Source organism: Cetorhinus maximus, chromosome 1 (assembly GCF_964194155.1).
Source record: "Cetorhinus maximus chromosome 1, sCetMax3.hap1.1, whole genome shotgun sequence".
NCBI lineage: Eukaryota > Metazoa > Chordata > Chondrichthyes > Lamniformes > Cetorhinidae > Cetorhinus > Cetorhinus maximus.
The window spans coordinates 211,652,586-211,667,269 of NC_135879.1; the positions used below are offsets into that span (position 1 = coordinate 211,652,586).

General features: G+C 41.7%; 1 protein-coding gene across 1 annotated transcript in view; it reads right to left on the reverse strand.

Moving 5' to 3' along the window:
* Positions 1 to 14,684, reverse strand: part of LOC144686862 (endothelial lipase-like) — a 40,621-nt gene that overhangs the window by 14,857 nt on the left and 11,080 nt on the right. The window contains exons 2-6 of the mRNA XM_078552657.1: positions 9,995 to 10,191; positions 6,215 to 6,394; positions 3,003 to 3,114; positions 1,817 to 2,041; positions 429 to 671 (exon numbers count right to left, since the gene is read on the reverse strand). Of these exons, the coding sequence (XP_078408783.1) occupies positions 429 to 671; positions 1,817 to 2,041; positions 3,003 to 3,114; positions 6,215 to 6,394; positions 9,995 to 10,191 (957 nt within the window). The remainder of the gene's footprint in view (positions 1 to 428; positions 672 to 1,816; positions 2,042 to 3,002; positions 3,115 to 6,214; positions 6,395 to 9,994; positions 10,192 to 14,684) is intronic.

Consider the following 14,684-nt stretch of genomic DNA (forward strand, 5'->3'; position numbering starts at 1 on the left):
TTCCACATAGCCAGGTGGATGCCAGTGTTGTAGCTGTACTGGAACAGCTTGGCCAGGGGCACAGCAAGTTCTAGAGCACAAGTCTTCAGTACTATTGCTGGAATGTTGTCAGGGCCCATAGCCTTTGCAGTATCCAATGCCTTCAGCTGTTTCTTGATATCATGCGGAGTGAATCGAATTGGATGAAAACTGGCATCTGTGATACTGGGGACCTCCGGAGGAGGTTGAGATGGATCATCCAGTTGGTATTTCTGGCTGAAGATTGTAGCAAATGTAGCATATGCGCATATAAATCTCACATGTGAGACACTTCCAAGTAGAAACTGTTTTCTTACCACTCCTTCTAGAAGTAGCTCTTTTAAATGTTTGTTTAGGTAATTTAGACAGATATTGAATCCACCATTATGCCAGGCTATTCAGCTACTCACCTTTAAAGGGCATATCTGCTCTTGTCTTCAGGTACATCCTGTTGCTACGTTTACTTCTGACTTTCTTGACATTATAGCCCAGATTGTTGCAACGATTCTTCCGACAGCTGAGGCACATCCCTTTCTCGAATGTCTTAGTGTCGGGGCATCGATACATGAGGCTCTGTTTATCCTGGTTCAGGATGGAGTCGACGAAGAGGTGCACTGAACGCTCATGTTCACAGTAAACAACATCACTGAAAGCTGCCAATAGAAACAAGGAAACGATTCTAACATTCAACAATCTCAACACGATCTCCTCACCCCTCCTGAAGGAACTGAATGACAAAGAGTTAAGCTACGGTTCCACAGGTGTTGGCTGCCTTCCTGTAGCTCATCAATTCTTCAACAGTGGCCTAGGAAGTGGGTGTCAGCAGCCTATTTAAATGTGGAGGGCATCACAGCTAAGCTAATAATATTCATACTTAAGGTTTAGGCACAGTTTCTACAAGCAACTAGGAATGGACAATAAATTATGCCCATTTGCGACACCCACACCCTCAGAAATAATCTTTAAAAGTCAGGGGATAACAATTGAGAATAGAAGTTGTATGGGTATCAGTTCACTTCAGGGTCTTGGAAACTTCAATCAAACCTGAACGAGTTCTTACAATTAAGATTGATGTCCCTGTAACAGAACAAACAAATATTGGGGCCCCACTCAAGTCTAACTGAATTTTCAGGATTTTGAAGGGAGCTGGCAAAATTGACCAGGACAGCTGGTGGGCCCAGATATCAAGGCACAGAACTGAAAAAATAAATAGTTTGAACGTTTCGAGTAAATTAAAATTTGGCAGAATGATTTTCTTGCATAGACCAATAGTTTTGTGTAATAAATTAAAAGTAAAGTCAACTGATGTGAAATATAAATGGATTCAAGAAAAAAGTGATTGGACTTTATAGAAAGAAAGAAGTACAGGATATTGTGAGAAGACAGTCGGTAGGAGAAGGAAGGAATTGGCGTTGGAAAATGGGACATGTTTCCTTGGCTTAGGGGCCTTTCCCTGCTGCGAAAAGTTCCACTGTATCCTAACTGTCATATAATTTGAGATCAGCCAATGCAGCACAGACTGGAAATCAAACCATGGACCTTTCTTGTAGACACCTGCGCCACTACTCACAGTTAAGTCAGCTCATTGTCTAGTTTCAAATGTGGGCAGGTAAAATATTAACAATAAGGTGTCTCAGTAAAAATTAATAGAGCTCTCTACCGATCAAGGATAAAACAAACAGACAATGATTTTACTAACTGACCCATCAGAGTGACAACCATATTCTTAATGGACACAAATTGCAATTTACAAGCAATTTGAGGATGGAGGGGTCAAAGTAATGAAATAACTACTTACTTCCGTAGGCTAAGGCATTCAAGACATCATGAAGGCCACATCCAGGCTGGAAACTGCCACCATTTGGGTACACATCAATATGGCCAACCGGCTGTTTAATGCCAATGCTAACTCCCAGAGTACCATACACAAAAGTGTGTAGCACATCTACAAAGTCTGCATCATCAGGGGAAAGTCGCTTATCAGGGTTAACACCTTCAAACAATGGACCAGCTGGATCTAAACCTGGGGAAAAAAATGGTTTTATTCAATGCATAACTGCCTCCTCTGCACTCACTGTTTTCTGGCCCTCCTGTCCTGTATGGAGGTAGTCCACTTTTGTTACTAAATAGTGGTAATGATTTTCCTCACTTCCTGTCCTGCAAAAGGGGACTCATTTGGGGCACCAACCTTGACCTCTCTCAAGCGGCTGAAGCTGTCTGAGCCTGAACAGTGGATGAAGGCACATTATTCAACAATGGCAGTTATCACAGCTAGGCCTGAGCGTATTCCCATCTAAAATCCACATGTTACTCTCCAAGTGTCTCTTAGTAGCAAGCAAGAATTGGAACACTGGCTAAGTTACCCTCTTGCCTATTCAGCTGAAGACAAATGTAATGCTTGAATGCATGCTCTGGCTGAGATGGATCCATTAAACTATTAAAATTTACAGCACAGAAGGTAGCCATTCAGTCTATTAAGTCTTGCTTTCTAGTCTAACTGATCCCTCTTCCCCAGACTCTCCCTATAGCCTTGTATTTTCTTCTGCTTCAAATATTATCCACTTTAACATTAACATAAGGTCCTTGCCCCAATAATCCATCCACAACAATTCTCTACATAAAGAAATTGACGATTATATTAAATTGCTGGACCCTCATCATCACAGAGAAAATAGCTTTTCCCAATTCAATAGATTAAAGCTCCATCAATTAATATAGCTCAGGCATACCCAAAATACTACTTCATACAATGAATTTTTGCAATGAGGGCCAGGAGGCACACAACCACAATTTTCACTCCATCCCATCCTCAGAAGAAGGGCTTCACTCCCAACCGGTACCTCCTGTGGGATGAACTGGCAGACTACTATGAACTCACCACAGTGAAGTCAACATTGTACCATTCCTTCGCCAAATGCATTTCCGATACTTATATATTTAATAAACATTATCAGAAAGTTCAACCTATCTTCGTTAATTCATACCTGTTATTCGTCCAATTTTATTTTGTGCAGCTTTTCCTGCAAATCCCGCAACATGAGCTCCCAAGCTGTAGCCAATCATATGCATCTTATAAAGTGGTATGTCTGTCACATGCTGCAGATGGAGAAGTTTTTTAAATATTTAATTGGACAATCTTCTTTTCATAGTAATGGACAAAAATAAGCAGCTTGTTTAGTACTATTTGTTATGTTCCTAAAAATGAAAAGAAATATCTAGCCTGGTAGGACAGCGAGCTCTGTTGCTGAATTAATGCACTGTTCCATTGAATGACATGACCAAAAGGCCCTTATTCAGAAGGAGCTTAAGAAGTGTCTTTAGACTGACTGTCACTGATGTCCAGTGGTCACAATGGGCCAGGATATTTCAGTTCTTAGCCTTATGTAGCTAACTACAATGCTGCTTTTCATTATGAAGCAGGATGCCATTCTAGAGCATTCAGCCTATTTGAAACTTGGGGTTGGCAATTAGGGGTCTGTATGCTAGATGGACCACTACAAGGGGACAATCTATTTCTCTGGGTCAGGATGGACCAAACTAATCCATTCACCCTGCTGTAATAATCATTTGAATCTGATGCAAGTTCCCCAACTGTCAGTTGTTAACAGGGTAGCCTTCACAGGTTTCAAGGATAGAAGTCCATATCCCTGATTATCTGGCCTTCAATCTTATAGAAATTACACAAGAGGTTAGTGGCTGTTAAATATCAACTTGGCTCAATGGTAGCACTCCTTAGAGTCATAAGTTAGTGGGTTCAAGTTCCACTCCAAGACTTGAGCTCATAATCTAGGCTGACAGTACAATTCAACACCGAGGAAGGGCTGTGTTGTTCCAGGTGAGAGATGTTTAGCTAGTGTCTCCCTGTTCGTGTGAATATAAGATTCCATGGGACTTTGTGTTTACCTAGTCCTTTGGCCAACTTTTATTCTTCAACTATCACCACAAAAACATTGCTGTTTGTGGGTCCTTGCTATGCACATATTGACTGATGCATTTTCCTATGAAACTACAGTGACTACAGTTCAAAAATAAGTACTGTAAAGTACTTTGGGATATCCCAAGGAAATGAAAGGTACTGTATAAATGCAATTTGTTTAAGAATCAAAATTTTAACATGCGACATTAAAAACAATTATTCCTTCACTAACATAATAGATATTTTGAATGCAGAGTTTTTCTATTCATTGGTGTGAAGCACCACCACTGAAGAACATTCCCAGTTCTTGCTTCAGCAGCAAGCTTTCCATTCTGCCTCTAAAATAAAAGCAAAGTACTGCAGATGCTGGAAATATGAAATAAAAAACAGAAAAATGCTGGAAAAACTCAGCAGTTCCGGCAGCATCTGTGGAGAGAGAAACAGAGTTAACGTTTTGTGTCCAATATAACTCTTCTTCGAAACTCAATGGGTTCCAAAGAAGAGTCATATTGGGCTGGAAACGTTAACTGTTTCTCTCTCCGCAGGTGCTGCCAGACCTGCTGAGTTTTTCCAGCATTTTCTGTTTTAATTCCACTCTGCCTCATTTGCTTCAGAACAGAATATCGCTGCAAAAGTATATTTCCATTTTCTGCACCAGTCATTCTTGCAGCCTTTCTAAGTACAGCTACCAGTTTAGTGTCATGGACTCGAACTGGCCAAAATCCAACTAACGAGTGAGTTACTGCCAAAGAAGGGAGCCTGCAGAAAGCAGGGGAAGATGGAGAGCAAAGTATGTCTCTGGCTACCACTCACCAGCTTATGCTTAACTGCAGTATCCTGGGTGGTCATCCACCTGCAGCCCAGCCCTGCATCACAGGCCCCCTGCAAGGTCTCTGCCAAACACCAGGGATCTGCAGTTTGAGATTCAGATTCAAGTTTGAGATCCATTGATCTAGGCCAATAATCCAGCAGTGTTTAGAGACTGATGCGCTATCAGATGTGCCATGCTTCAGATGAGATGTTTCACCAAAGCCCTGTTCAGGTAGAAATTAATTCTGTGGCACTATATAAACTTTACGAAACAAGGACGGGCATTTGGACAATTGCCTATGCCAGTGGCGTAAAGGAATAGCCAACTAGCTCATTCCTCTACCATTTGCCCTTTTAAGTTTTTCTTCTCCAAATATTCATCTACTTTCCTTTAAAAGCTATTATGGATCCTGTTTCTCTCATTGTTTCTGATGGGGCATTGCATACCCTAACAACTTTCCACATAAAAATAAATCTCTTAACCTCTCCTTTCATTATTTTGATAATCATCTTAAATTAATGCCCTCTAATTATGGATTCACTGAGCAGTGAAAATAGATTTTCATCATTTCCTACATTACAACATTACACATCAAGATTACTTCATTGGCTAAAGAACATTTTGAGACATCCTAAGGTCAGGAAAGGTGCTTTTTAAATGCATGTTCTTTATTTATGGACCTTATCAAAACTCATCTCGATCAGGCTTCGCCTTAGCCTTCTCTGCTTGAATAAAACTATTCTAGATTTTCTAGGGCCTCCTCATCACTTAAGCCTCTTATCCCTGGTGCAGCACAGCCATAGAGAACAGAAAATCTCAGGTTCAATTTCTGGTCGACCTCAGTAACCTGGGTTAGGGAGGTCAAAAATACAAAACAAAAAGTCAGCCATGGTTTCAGTTCCTGTTGACATGCAGATGTGCACATCAGGTTATAAAGAAAATCTCACTAATCTGTGATGGCTCATCCATAATTTATTAGCCTGCCATTTCTCAATACAGAGGCAGGGATTTTCCAACCCAGTCTTGGGGGGACCCACTGTGGGGGATGCGGCGGCCCAGCCAAAAGTCCATTGACCTTCGGCGGGACCAGACGGACAATCCAGGTGGCGGGTGGGAGCGGAAAATCCCGCCCAGAGAGTCACACTTAAACAAAGTGCATAGAACTGCCAGGGCTCAGGAAAACAGGGTCCAAGGAACCATACTACAGTATAGATTAGCATCTTTCCTGTTTCCCATGTCACTCCTCAAGTTCTGCAATGCATTCTAGGGTTTGATTTGGACATCTTTTGTGGAACAGTACCCTTCCCAATACGTGTTACAGCACGTGTGCACCTAGTTAACATCAGCACGTTGGAAACTGTATCTATGCTAGCCATGCAAGCAAGATCATTGATGATCAATCTTAAAAAGATAAATGTGTTCTAGGATGTACAGCAGGGTTGTGCTGGATTTTGTATAGTATCATTTACCTGTAGCCAGTCGACTAACACAGCAATTTCTCTTCCAACCACCTCTGAGTTGTTGACAGCAACTGTGTAAAGCTGATGCGCACGATCAAGCCAGTTGACCACAATGATGTTTGCATATATTTCTTGTGTTTGGAGGGCTTTAACCATACCACTGATCCAAGATTCCATCAGTCCCGTCGTCTGCAAGGAAAGGCAATGATTTTAAAAAAAGTCACTCCTTCACTTTCAGTGATAGGCGCCATTTTACTGTGAAGTCTCAATAGGTTCAAAATGTTATTGGACTCGTTCTTTTTGAATTTTTGTATTAATCTTAATGTATGCTTTCCTATTTTGGGCAACCAAGTATGAGTACATGCAGATGTCCTGCATGGTGAAGCTTCCCCTGAACTCCCCAATAATAAGGATGGTTATCTTTTGACCAGTCCAGTCCAGTCCAGTTCAGCCTGTGGAGAGGACTTTCAAAAGGAAAGAAATCTGTGCACACGAACAAAATTAGGGGATCAATCATGCATTTCCACTTTTTCACACCTCTGCACATCTTTTAAAAACAAGTTACCCCGGAAAACTTAACTTATCTGTTTCGTTTTTATATCTGAACATTGTTTTCAAATCCCTCCATGGCTTCTCTGCTCCCCATCTCTGTAACCTCCTTCAGCCCTCCAACCCTCTGATGTCTCTGCGTTCCTCCAATTCTGGCCTCTTGCGTATCCACATTTGATGGCTGTGCCTTCTGCTGCCTGGGCCCTAAACTCTGGAATTTCCTCTCTAAGCCTCCCCATCTCAATCATTTTCTCTCTCCCTTTAAGATGCTCCTCAAAACCGCGCTGTTTTGTTTTCATTTATCATAGGCATTTCAAATAAGTACAAAAGAATACATATTACAAGAAACTGAAATACATCAGCTCTTGAGGTGATCTATAGTATAAGCTCATACAGTATAGCCAGCATCAGGCCAACAAACTGTTTAATGCTGGCAAATAACAGCAACAATTTGTATTATAAAATGCCTGTAACATAATAAAATGCTCCAAGGTGCTTCACAGGAATGTTACAAAACAAAATTTGACATCGAGTCACATAAGAAGATATTGGGGCACATGCCAAAAGCTTGGTCAAAGAGGTAAGTTTTAAGGTTTGTCTTAAAGGAGGAAAGAGAGACAGAGAGGTAGAAAGGTTTAATGAAGGAATTCCAGAACTTGGAGCTTGGCAGCTGAATGCACAGCCATCAATGCCTGAGCAATTTAAATACGGGATTTTCAAGATGCCAGAGTCTCAGATGGTTGTAGGGCTGGAGGGGATTACAGAGAAAGGGAGGGGTCAAGGTTATGGATGGATTTGAAACCAAGGATGAGAATTTTAAAAATCAAAACATTGCTTAAGTCATGTCAGTCAGTGAGTACTGGGGTGATGGGTGAATGGAACTTGGTGTGAGTTAGGACGTAGGCAGCGGAGTTTAGGATGACTTCAAGTTTACAGTATTCCCCACAAGGAGATTAGATTCTCCCTCAAGCTCTCCCTCTCAGACCTAACTTCAAAATGCAAGCATTGTGACTTTAACTGTTAAAGACACTTTCTTAAACCAACACCGCACCATAGTGTATCTATAATTGTCTTTCAGCTGATCTACAAACATGCAAAAATACAAATTAGGAGCAGGAGTAGGCCATTTGGCTCCTGGAGCCTGCTTTGCCATTTGATAAAGTCATGGCTGAACTGAGTGTGGCCTCAACTCCACATTCACACCTACCTTTTGTCTCCCTTTGTTATTCAAGAATCTATCTAACTCGGACTTTAAAATATTCAATGACCCTGCCACCATTGCTTTCTAGGGAAGAGAATTCCACAGGCTCACGACCCTTTGAGAGAAAAAATTTCTCTCATCTCCATGATAAATGGGAGACCCCTTTTTTTAAACTGTGTCCCCCTACTCTATAAAGGGGAAACATATTTTCAGCATCCGATCTGTCAAGTTCCCTCAGGATCTTATATGTCTCAATAAGGTCACCTCTCATTCTTCTAAACTCCAATGGATACAGTCCTAGCATGTCCATTCTTTCCTCAACCCAGGAATCAGTCGAGTCAACTTTCTCTGAACTGCTGCCAATGCAATTATGTCTTTTCTTAATTAAGGAGAACAAAACTATACATGGTACTCTAGATGTGGTCTCACCAATGCCCTGTACAATTGTAGCAAAACATCCCTACTTTTATATTCCATTCCCCTTGCAATAGACAACAATATTCCATTTGCCTTTCTAATCACTTGCTGTACCTACATGCTAACTTTTTGTGATTCACGTACCAGGACACCCAGATCCCTCTGTACCTCAGAGTTCTGCAATCACGCTCCATTTAAATAATATGCTGCTTTTCATTTCTTCCTGCCAAAGTGGATAAGTTCACATTTTCCCACATTATACTGCCAAATATTTGCCCACCCACTTAACGTATCTATATCCCTTTTCAGACTCCTAAAGTCCTCTTCACAACTTACTTTCTGATTTTCTGTAATAAGTATATCACATTCATAAATTCAGAAGCCAAGAACTAGTGACTTTGTTGAAGCACAGCAGTAACTTGCATTTTAACCATGCCTTTAGCATAGTAAAATGTCCCAAGGTGCTTTGCAGGAGGGTTATCAAATAAAATCTGAGAATGAGCCACATAAGGAAATATTGGAACAGGTGATCAAAAGCTTAGTCAGAGGTTCGTTTCAAGGAGTGCCTTCAAGGAAGAGAAAAAGATAGCGAGACGGAGAGGTTGAAGGAGGAAATTCCAGAGCTGGGGGCCAGGCAGCTGAAGGCAGAGCCACCAATGGTGAAGTGATTAAAACCAGGGATGCTAAACGAGGCCAGAATTAGAAGAGTGCAGGGATCTCAAAGGGTTGTAGGGATGGGGCAGGTGGCAGAGATAGGATGGGGTGAGACAAGGGAGCGCTACATTGTTGTATGTGCCTTCTTGTTAAATTGAGGCCTGTCTGGGTCTCATGTCGATGCAAAAGATCCCATGGCACCATTCAAAAAAGAGCAGAGGGTTTTCCTGTTCTCCTTACCAACGTTTGGGATATTCCGAGCTTGCGAAAGATGCTATATAAAGGAAGATCCCAAATTTGCCTACATTTAAATTAAATGATTTGGGCAGGTGTTGGGATTGGGATCACACAATTAACCACAAAGTCCCTGGGCTAAATTTGGTTTAGGGTGAGGGTGGCTGGCGGCAAACACCCACTCCTAATTGTGAAACAGTGACCCTGGTTTTAAACATACATGTCAATGTTGGGTTTTTATATCTTATAATTTTGATAGAGCCAAAATTTTTACAATAAAATTATGTCACTAGAATGGTCATCCTAAACAATTTTTTAAAACCGTAAATTTTTTAAGACTGTAAATCTCCACAACAGAAGTTGTAGAAAGGCTTCCCATAACTTTATGAATCATGTTTTTATTTTTGATAAAAACATTAAGTTATTGAGACACACTACATCAAGGACCTTGTTTTAAAATGGCTGCTCCCCAGAGTTAGAGGACAATGGGTCAATAAAACCAGATTTTTGAAAAGACTTATTGTAAGTGAAGAAAACATGTTACAACTGTTTGTTCAGTCCATCGAGCAACTAAATTTTTAAGGGGTTTAGTCACGATCGCTGAAAGGAATTGTTTGTTAACATTTGCTAGCTGTACTCTGAATATTTGCATTACGATAGAAATGATATATCTGAGATAGTCAGTACTCCAGTTTTGAGGAAATTAGATTAGGTTAGCAGACTGTGCAACTCACCGTCCACCCATGGATGATAATGAATGTCTTAGCAGTCATGTTGAAATTACATTTCACCAGGCTCTCACCCACACCTGCAATAATGCCACAGTCTTTCTCCTCAGTATTTTTTGAGCTCTGAAGGTTAAACTTTGTCTGAATATTGCTGTAATCCCAACCTATATTCTCTTTATGCATCACATCCTGAGCCGATTTGCCTGTAAAGAAAGCGGCAAAAGGTCAGATTGAGGAATTGCTGTTAAGTGCAAGGTTGCAGTTAAACTCAAAATGAAATAATAATGAAATTGTAATCCAACATGCACAACCTTTGATATCTGGTCTTATTCCCCAAGGCTATGTATAGTCTAGAGACACAAAAGGAGACAAAGAGAAAAAAAAGACTTTTGACTGCTCGATGGGATTGGATCAGATTGTGTTTAGTTGTTATGTCGGTTAGCTCAGTTGGCTGGATGGCTAGTTTGTGATGTAGAGTGCTGCTAATAGCATGGGTTCAATTCCTGTACTCAGATGTCATCTATGAAGGTCCTGCCTTCTCAAACTTGCCCCTTGCCTGAGGTGTGGTGACCCTTAGGTTAAACTCACCACCAGTTGTCCTCTCTCTAATGAGAGAGCAGCCTATGGTCCCCTAGGACTAAAGCAACTTTCATGCAGAGTATAATTAAAATGGTACAGTAGAGCAATATTGGACCCAGAGGTTGTGAAAATGATCTGATATTATATACATACATATATTATATTATATACATTAGCATGAAAATGAAGGTATTGTGTCTGTTATCAGTTAACACTGCATTCAGGCTTTGTAAACTCCATTGATTTTCCCCTTTGCAACTAGAAACCAGCCTGCATAAATTTGGAATTTGCCTGAGAATTTGAGCTGAAGATATTCTTCACACCATGTAGGATGTGCATATCATTATCCACTATTTTAAATAAGAGAATCCTTCATTCAAGTTGTGTGGTAAGGAGCAATGTTCCAAAAGTTCAGTCTTCCAACACAAATTCACTACACATGGAGGCATGATGCGGAACATGTGTAACTTTCAATTGAACTGGAAAGCAGAAGTATAAACAAAACAAAAATTTCTGGAAGTGCACAAATTCATCAACATCAGATAAAGGACAGCTTAACGTAAATCGAATTCTCCATTTCTTGGGTTTTGATGAATGGTGCACCAGAAACAACGAACTATTCTTCATAGGAGAATGCGGTCAAAATAGGGCTGACTTTTACACTGAGGACAGGGTCTCCACACCCCCCTCACCACACCCAGTATAAAAGTCGATGGCAAGCCCAGCTGCACTTGGGCAGCTTGACCCCCAGACATTTTACGGTCATTGGGCCTTTAAATGGGAATGGTGGCCACTGCTGGGACTGCAAGCAGTCTCCAGGATGAGCAGTATGGAACCTGGACTTACAAGTAAGTCTGGGAACTTGCTGGGGCCAAGTTGGCAGGCCTGGAGAGGGGGTTGGGGGGGCCAGGATCGACAGGGATTTTGATGGGGGGAATATGGGGGATTTGAAATAACTTGAGGACATGCCTCCAATTGGCACAGGATGCCTGCCCCGACGGCCACCGTCCCCCCAGCCAGCCCCACCCCCAGCCCAGCCACAAGGCTCGACAAGTTTTGCTGCGCAGCCTGGACACTTGGCACTGGCATCCCCCACCGCAGTTAAAATACTTGCAGGGGCAGGATGGCTGGGTAGATGGTGGGCATGCAGCAGTGCCATGGCACCTGATTTTGCACTCCTCACCACCCACCCACTGCCAACCCACCCCCTAGGGGGAACATAAAATCACTTCTGAATATAAGTTCCTCCATTCACCACTGGTAGAAAAAAGGTGGTCAAGTTTATATTCAGTTTAACAGTAGTGAATAGAAGAACACATACCAATTACTTTCAACATTTTTGGTGAACTTATATGAAGAGTGTTAGTGTTAAAGAAAAGAGCGCTTTTGCATTTTGGGCAGCCAGTAATATTGGGCTTATTATTCCCTAATAATTGGCTGTTATTCATCGATAAACCTCTAGTGATCAGATCATAATCATTTATCCTTCAGTGTGTACTTCCTAACATGTCATGTTATCTCATGATAAAATCCACACTGAGCATGGGAAGGTCCCAAATGCAATCTTTGGTCAATCTCAGATAAGGAGCAGTTCATAGAGTCATAGAATCAATCAGCACAGAAGAAGACAACTTGACCTGCAATACCTGTGCTAGGTCTTTGCAATTAGCTCCAACCCACTGTTCTTTCCTCATAGCCCTGTAATTTTTGCCCTTTGCATACACATCCACTACCATCACCACTCACCATTACCTTCTCAAGGACAATTAGGGATGGGCATTAACTTCTGCCCCAGCCAGAGATGCCCACATCCCATGAAAGAATTTAAAAAGAGTATTCCACCAGCCAGTGCAGTGTACTCTAGATCACATAAAGTGCTGTGTAAACAAATGTTGGGATACCAAAATAAAATCCCATATTCCTGGATTAGAGAGGTGGGGGAGATAATCTAAATAGAGTGATATCCAGTGACCTCGGTGAATAATGTGCATGTGTGTGTGTGCGTGTGTGTGTGCACAAACATTGGCTGAGGGCAGCGGCAGTGTTTCAGTCAAATAGCAAACCAATTCTCACTGAATAGGCTCAGATAGGAAAAATAACCACTTTTGCAATGTAAGAGAGTGAAGCTGGTTCTCATAGAACCACAAAGAGTCAGCACCTTTAGGGGAAGAAGTGAGTGGTGAAAAAAATTGACCATAAACTTAAGCAGTGGAAGAAGAAACACAGGACGGGAAGCAGAGAGTTTTTAATCAGGAAAGAGCGGTTGAATCCAGAATTGGCACATCATATTAATATTACTGACCACCAACCACCACTACATTACACAACACATACAGTATAAAGCTGACTCATCAGAAATATTTCTACTTTGCTGCTCCTGTCACATTAATCCATTCTATTTTTAATTAGCTAGTCAGGCCCAAACTGAGCTACTGAGCTGAATGCCTTACAAAGGAGTGTTTCACCTAGGGAAGGAGGTTGGGCAGGAAGGAACAAAGAAAAATAAACTAAGGTGCAATCACTTGTCAGCACTTTAAAACTGTATGTGGGAGCAGGAGGGCAGGTAGTAACTGTTATATTTTTGGATTATTCCTCGGCAAATTTTTCCCAGGTTCAACACCTCAGACCAGTCCTAGAGGTGAGGTTTCATTTCCTATCACCTAGAGTGTGAATAAAGCTATCCAATATCTAGGTAACTGGTAACAAGCCAAGCTGATTGAACTGAAAATCTTTGTTACTACTTTTCAGCGACTGGTTATATCCCGTGCCATTTGATTGGAAAAGGTGGTACAGGAAACAGTCGCAGTTTAACTTGGCTAATGGCTTGGCCTCTTCCTTCACATACCTAACCAGACTCAATGAGGTAAATTTGGCTTAGTGTGATGTAAAACAACTGATAAAGAGTCCAGAGTCCATTTTACATCCCTCCTGAAACAGGCTGTCAGTTCGCTATTCCCCATTTCGTGCTATTGCCCATAGCCAGAATTAACCTCAGTGTCAGTACTTTGAAATGATTGTATTGATGGACCATTGTTACTGCAAATGAATCTGGTTCTGAATACTGTAAGTACTATCACAGAAAGAAAGAAGCCAATACCATGATGCAGTATATGGAAAAAAATGTTTTACTTTTGTCATAAGGATATCAAGGTTGGAATGCATTGCCTAATATGGAACTGACCAATACAGTTCCAGATTCAAATTCAAATTAATTAATCACAGCCTGGGGAAAGTTGGTGTGCTGTACAAGTTAATTGCTCATTCCTGAGGCTTGAGTAGGGAAAATTAAACCAGGATTCTCACTCCTGATTGCTATTCAGCAACCTTTGCTGGAAAGTTCACATATGAGGATATTGGGAAAAGACAGAATCCAGCATGACTGTGATTCCTCCCAAGGATGAATGGCATTCTGACACTCTCCAAACTCATATAGCAAGAATTTCCACTTGAGTCAATATTCGAGGGCAGCCACTCCCACAGGAAACTGTAGCAAGAGCCAGTGTCTTGGGGAGAGAAAGATAGATCATAGATAGGCTGCAATTAGAACTATGCTCTTCTGGGAAACCAGGGACAGTCTGTGCATACAGCCAGCCTGAACGTGGAGTTCATGGTTACTACTCAGAAACTTGCTGCTGCATTACTGTGGCAAGAAGCACCTGTTTTGATTCCCACGTGTAGATGTCAGAGCAGGAACTAGCACATGTTTAAACTGGCAGCCAATTCAGCTCCAGAATGTATCACTTAAAGTGGCATTATCATCTGGTAAAGTATCTTGCAAGCTGAATGTATGATTTGGGTCACTCCTGACTCCCCAAAGCCTGTCCACCATCTACAAGGCACAAGTCAAGAGTGTGATGGATTACCCCCCACTTGCCTGGATGAGGGCAGCTCCAACAACACTCAAGAAGCTTGACACTATCCAGGACAAAGCGCCCCATCCACAGACATTCACTGCTTCCACCACTGACACACAGTGGCAGCAGTGTGTACCATCTACAAGATGCATTGCAGGGACTCACCAAGGCTCCTTAGACAGCACCTTCCAAGCCCACGACCACTACCATCTAGAAGGACAAGGGCAGCAGACACATGGGAACACCATGACCTGGAAGTTCCT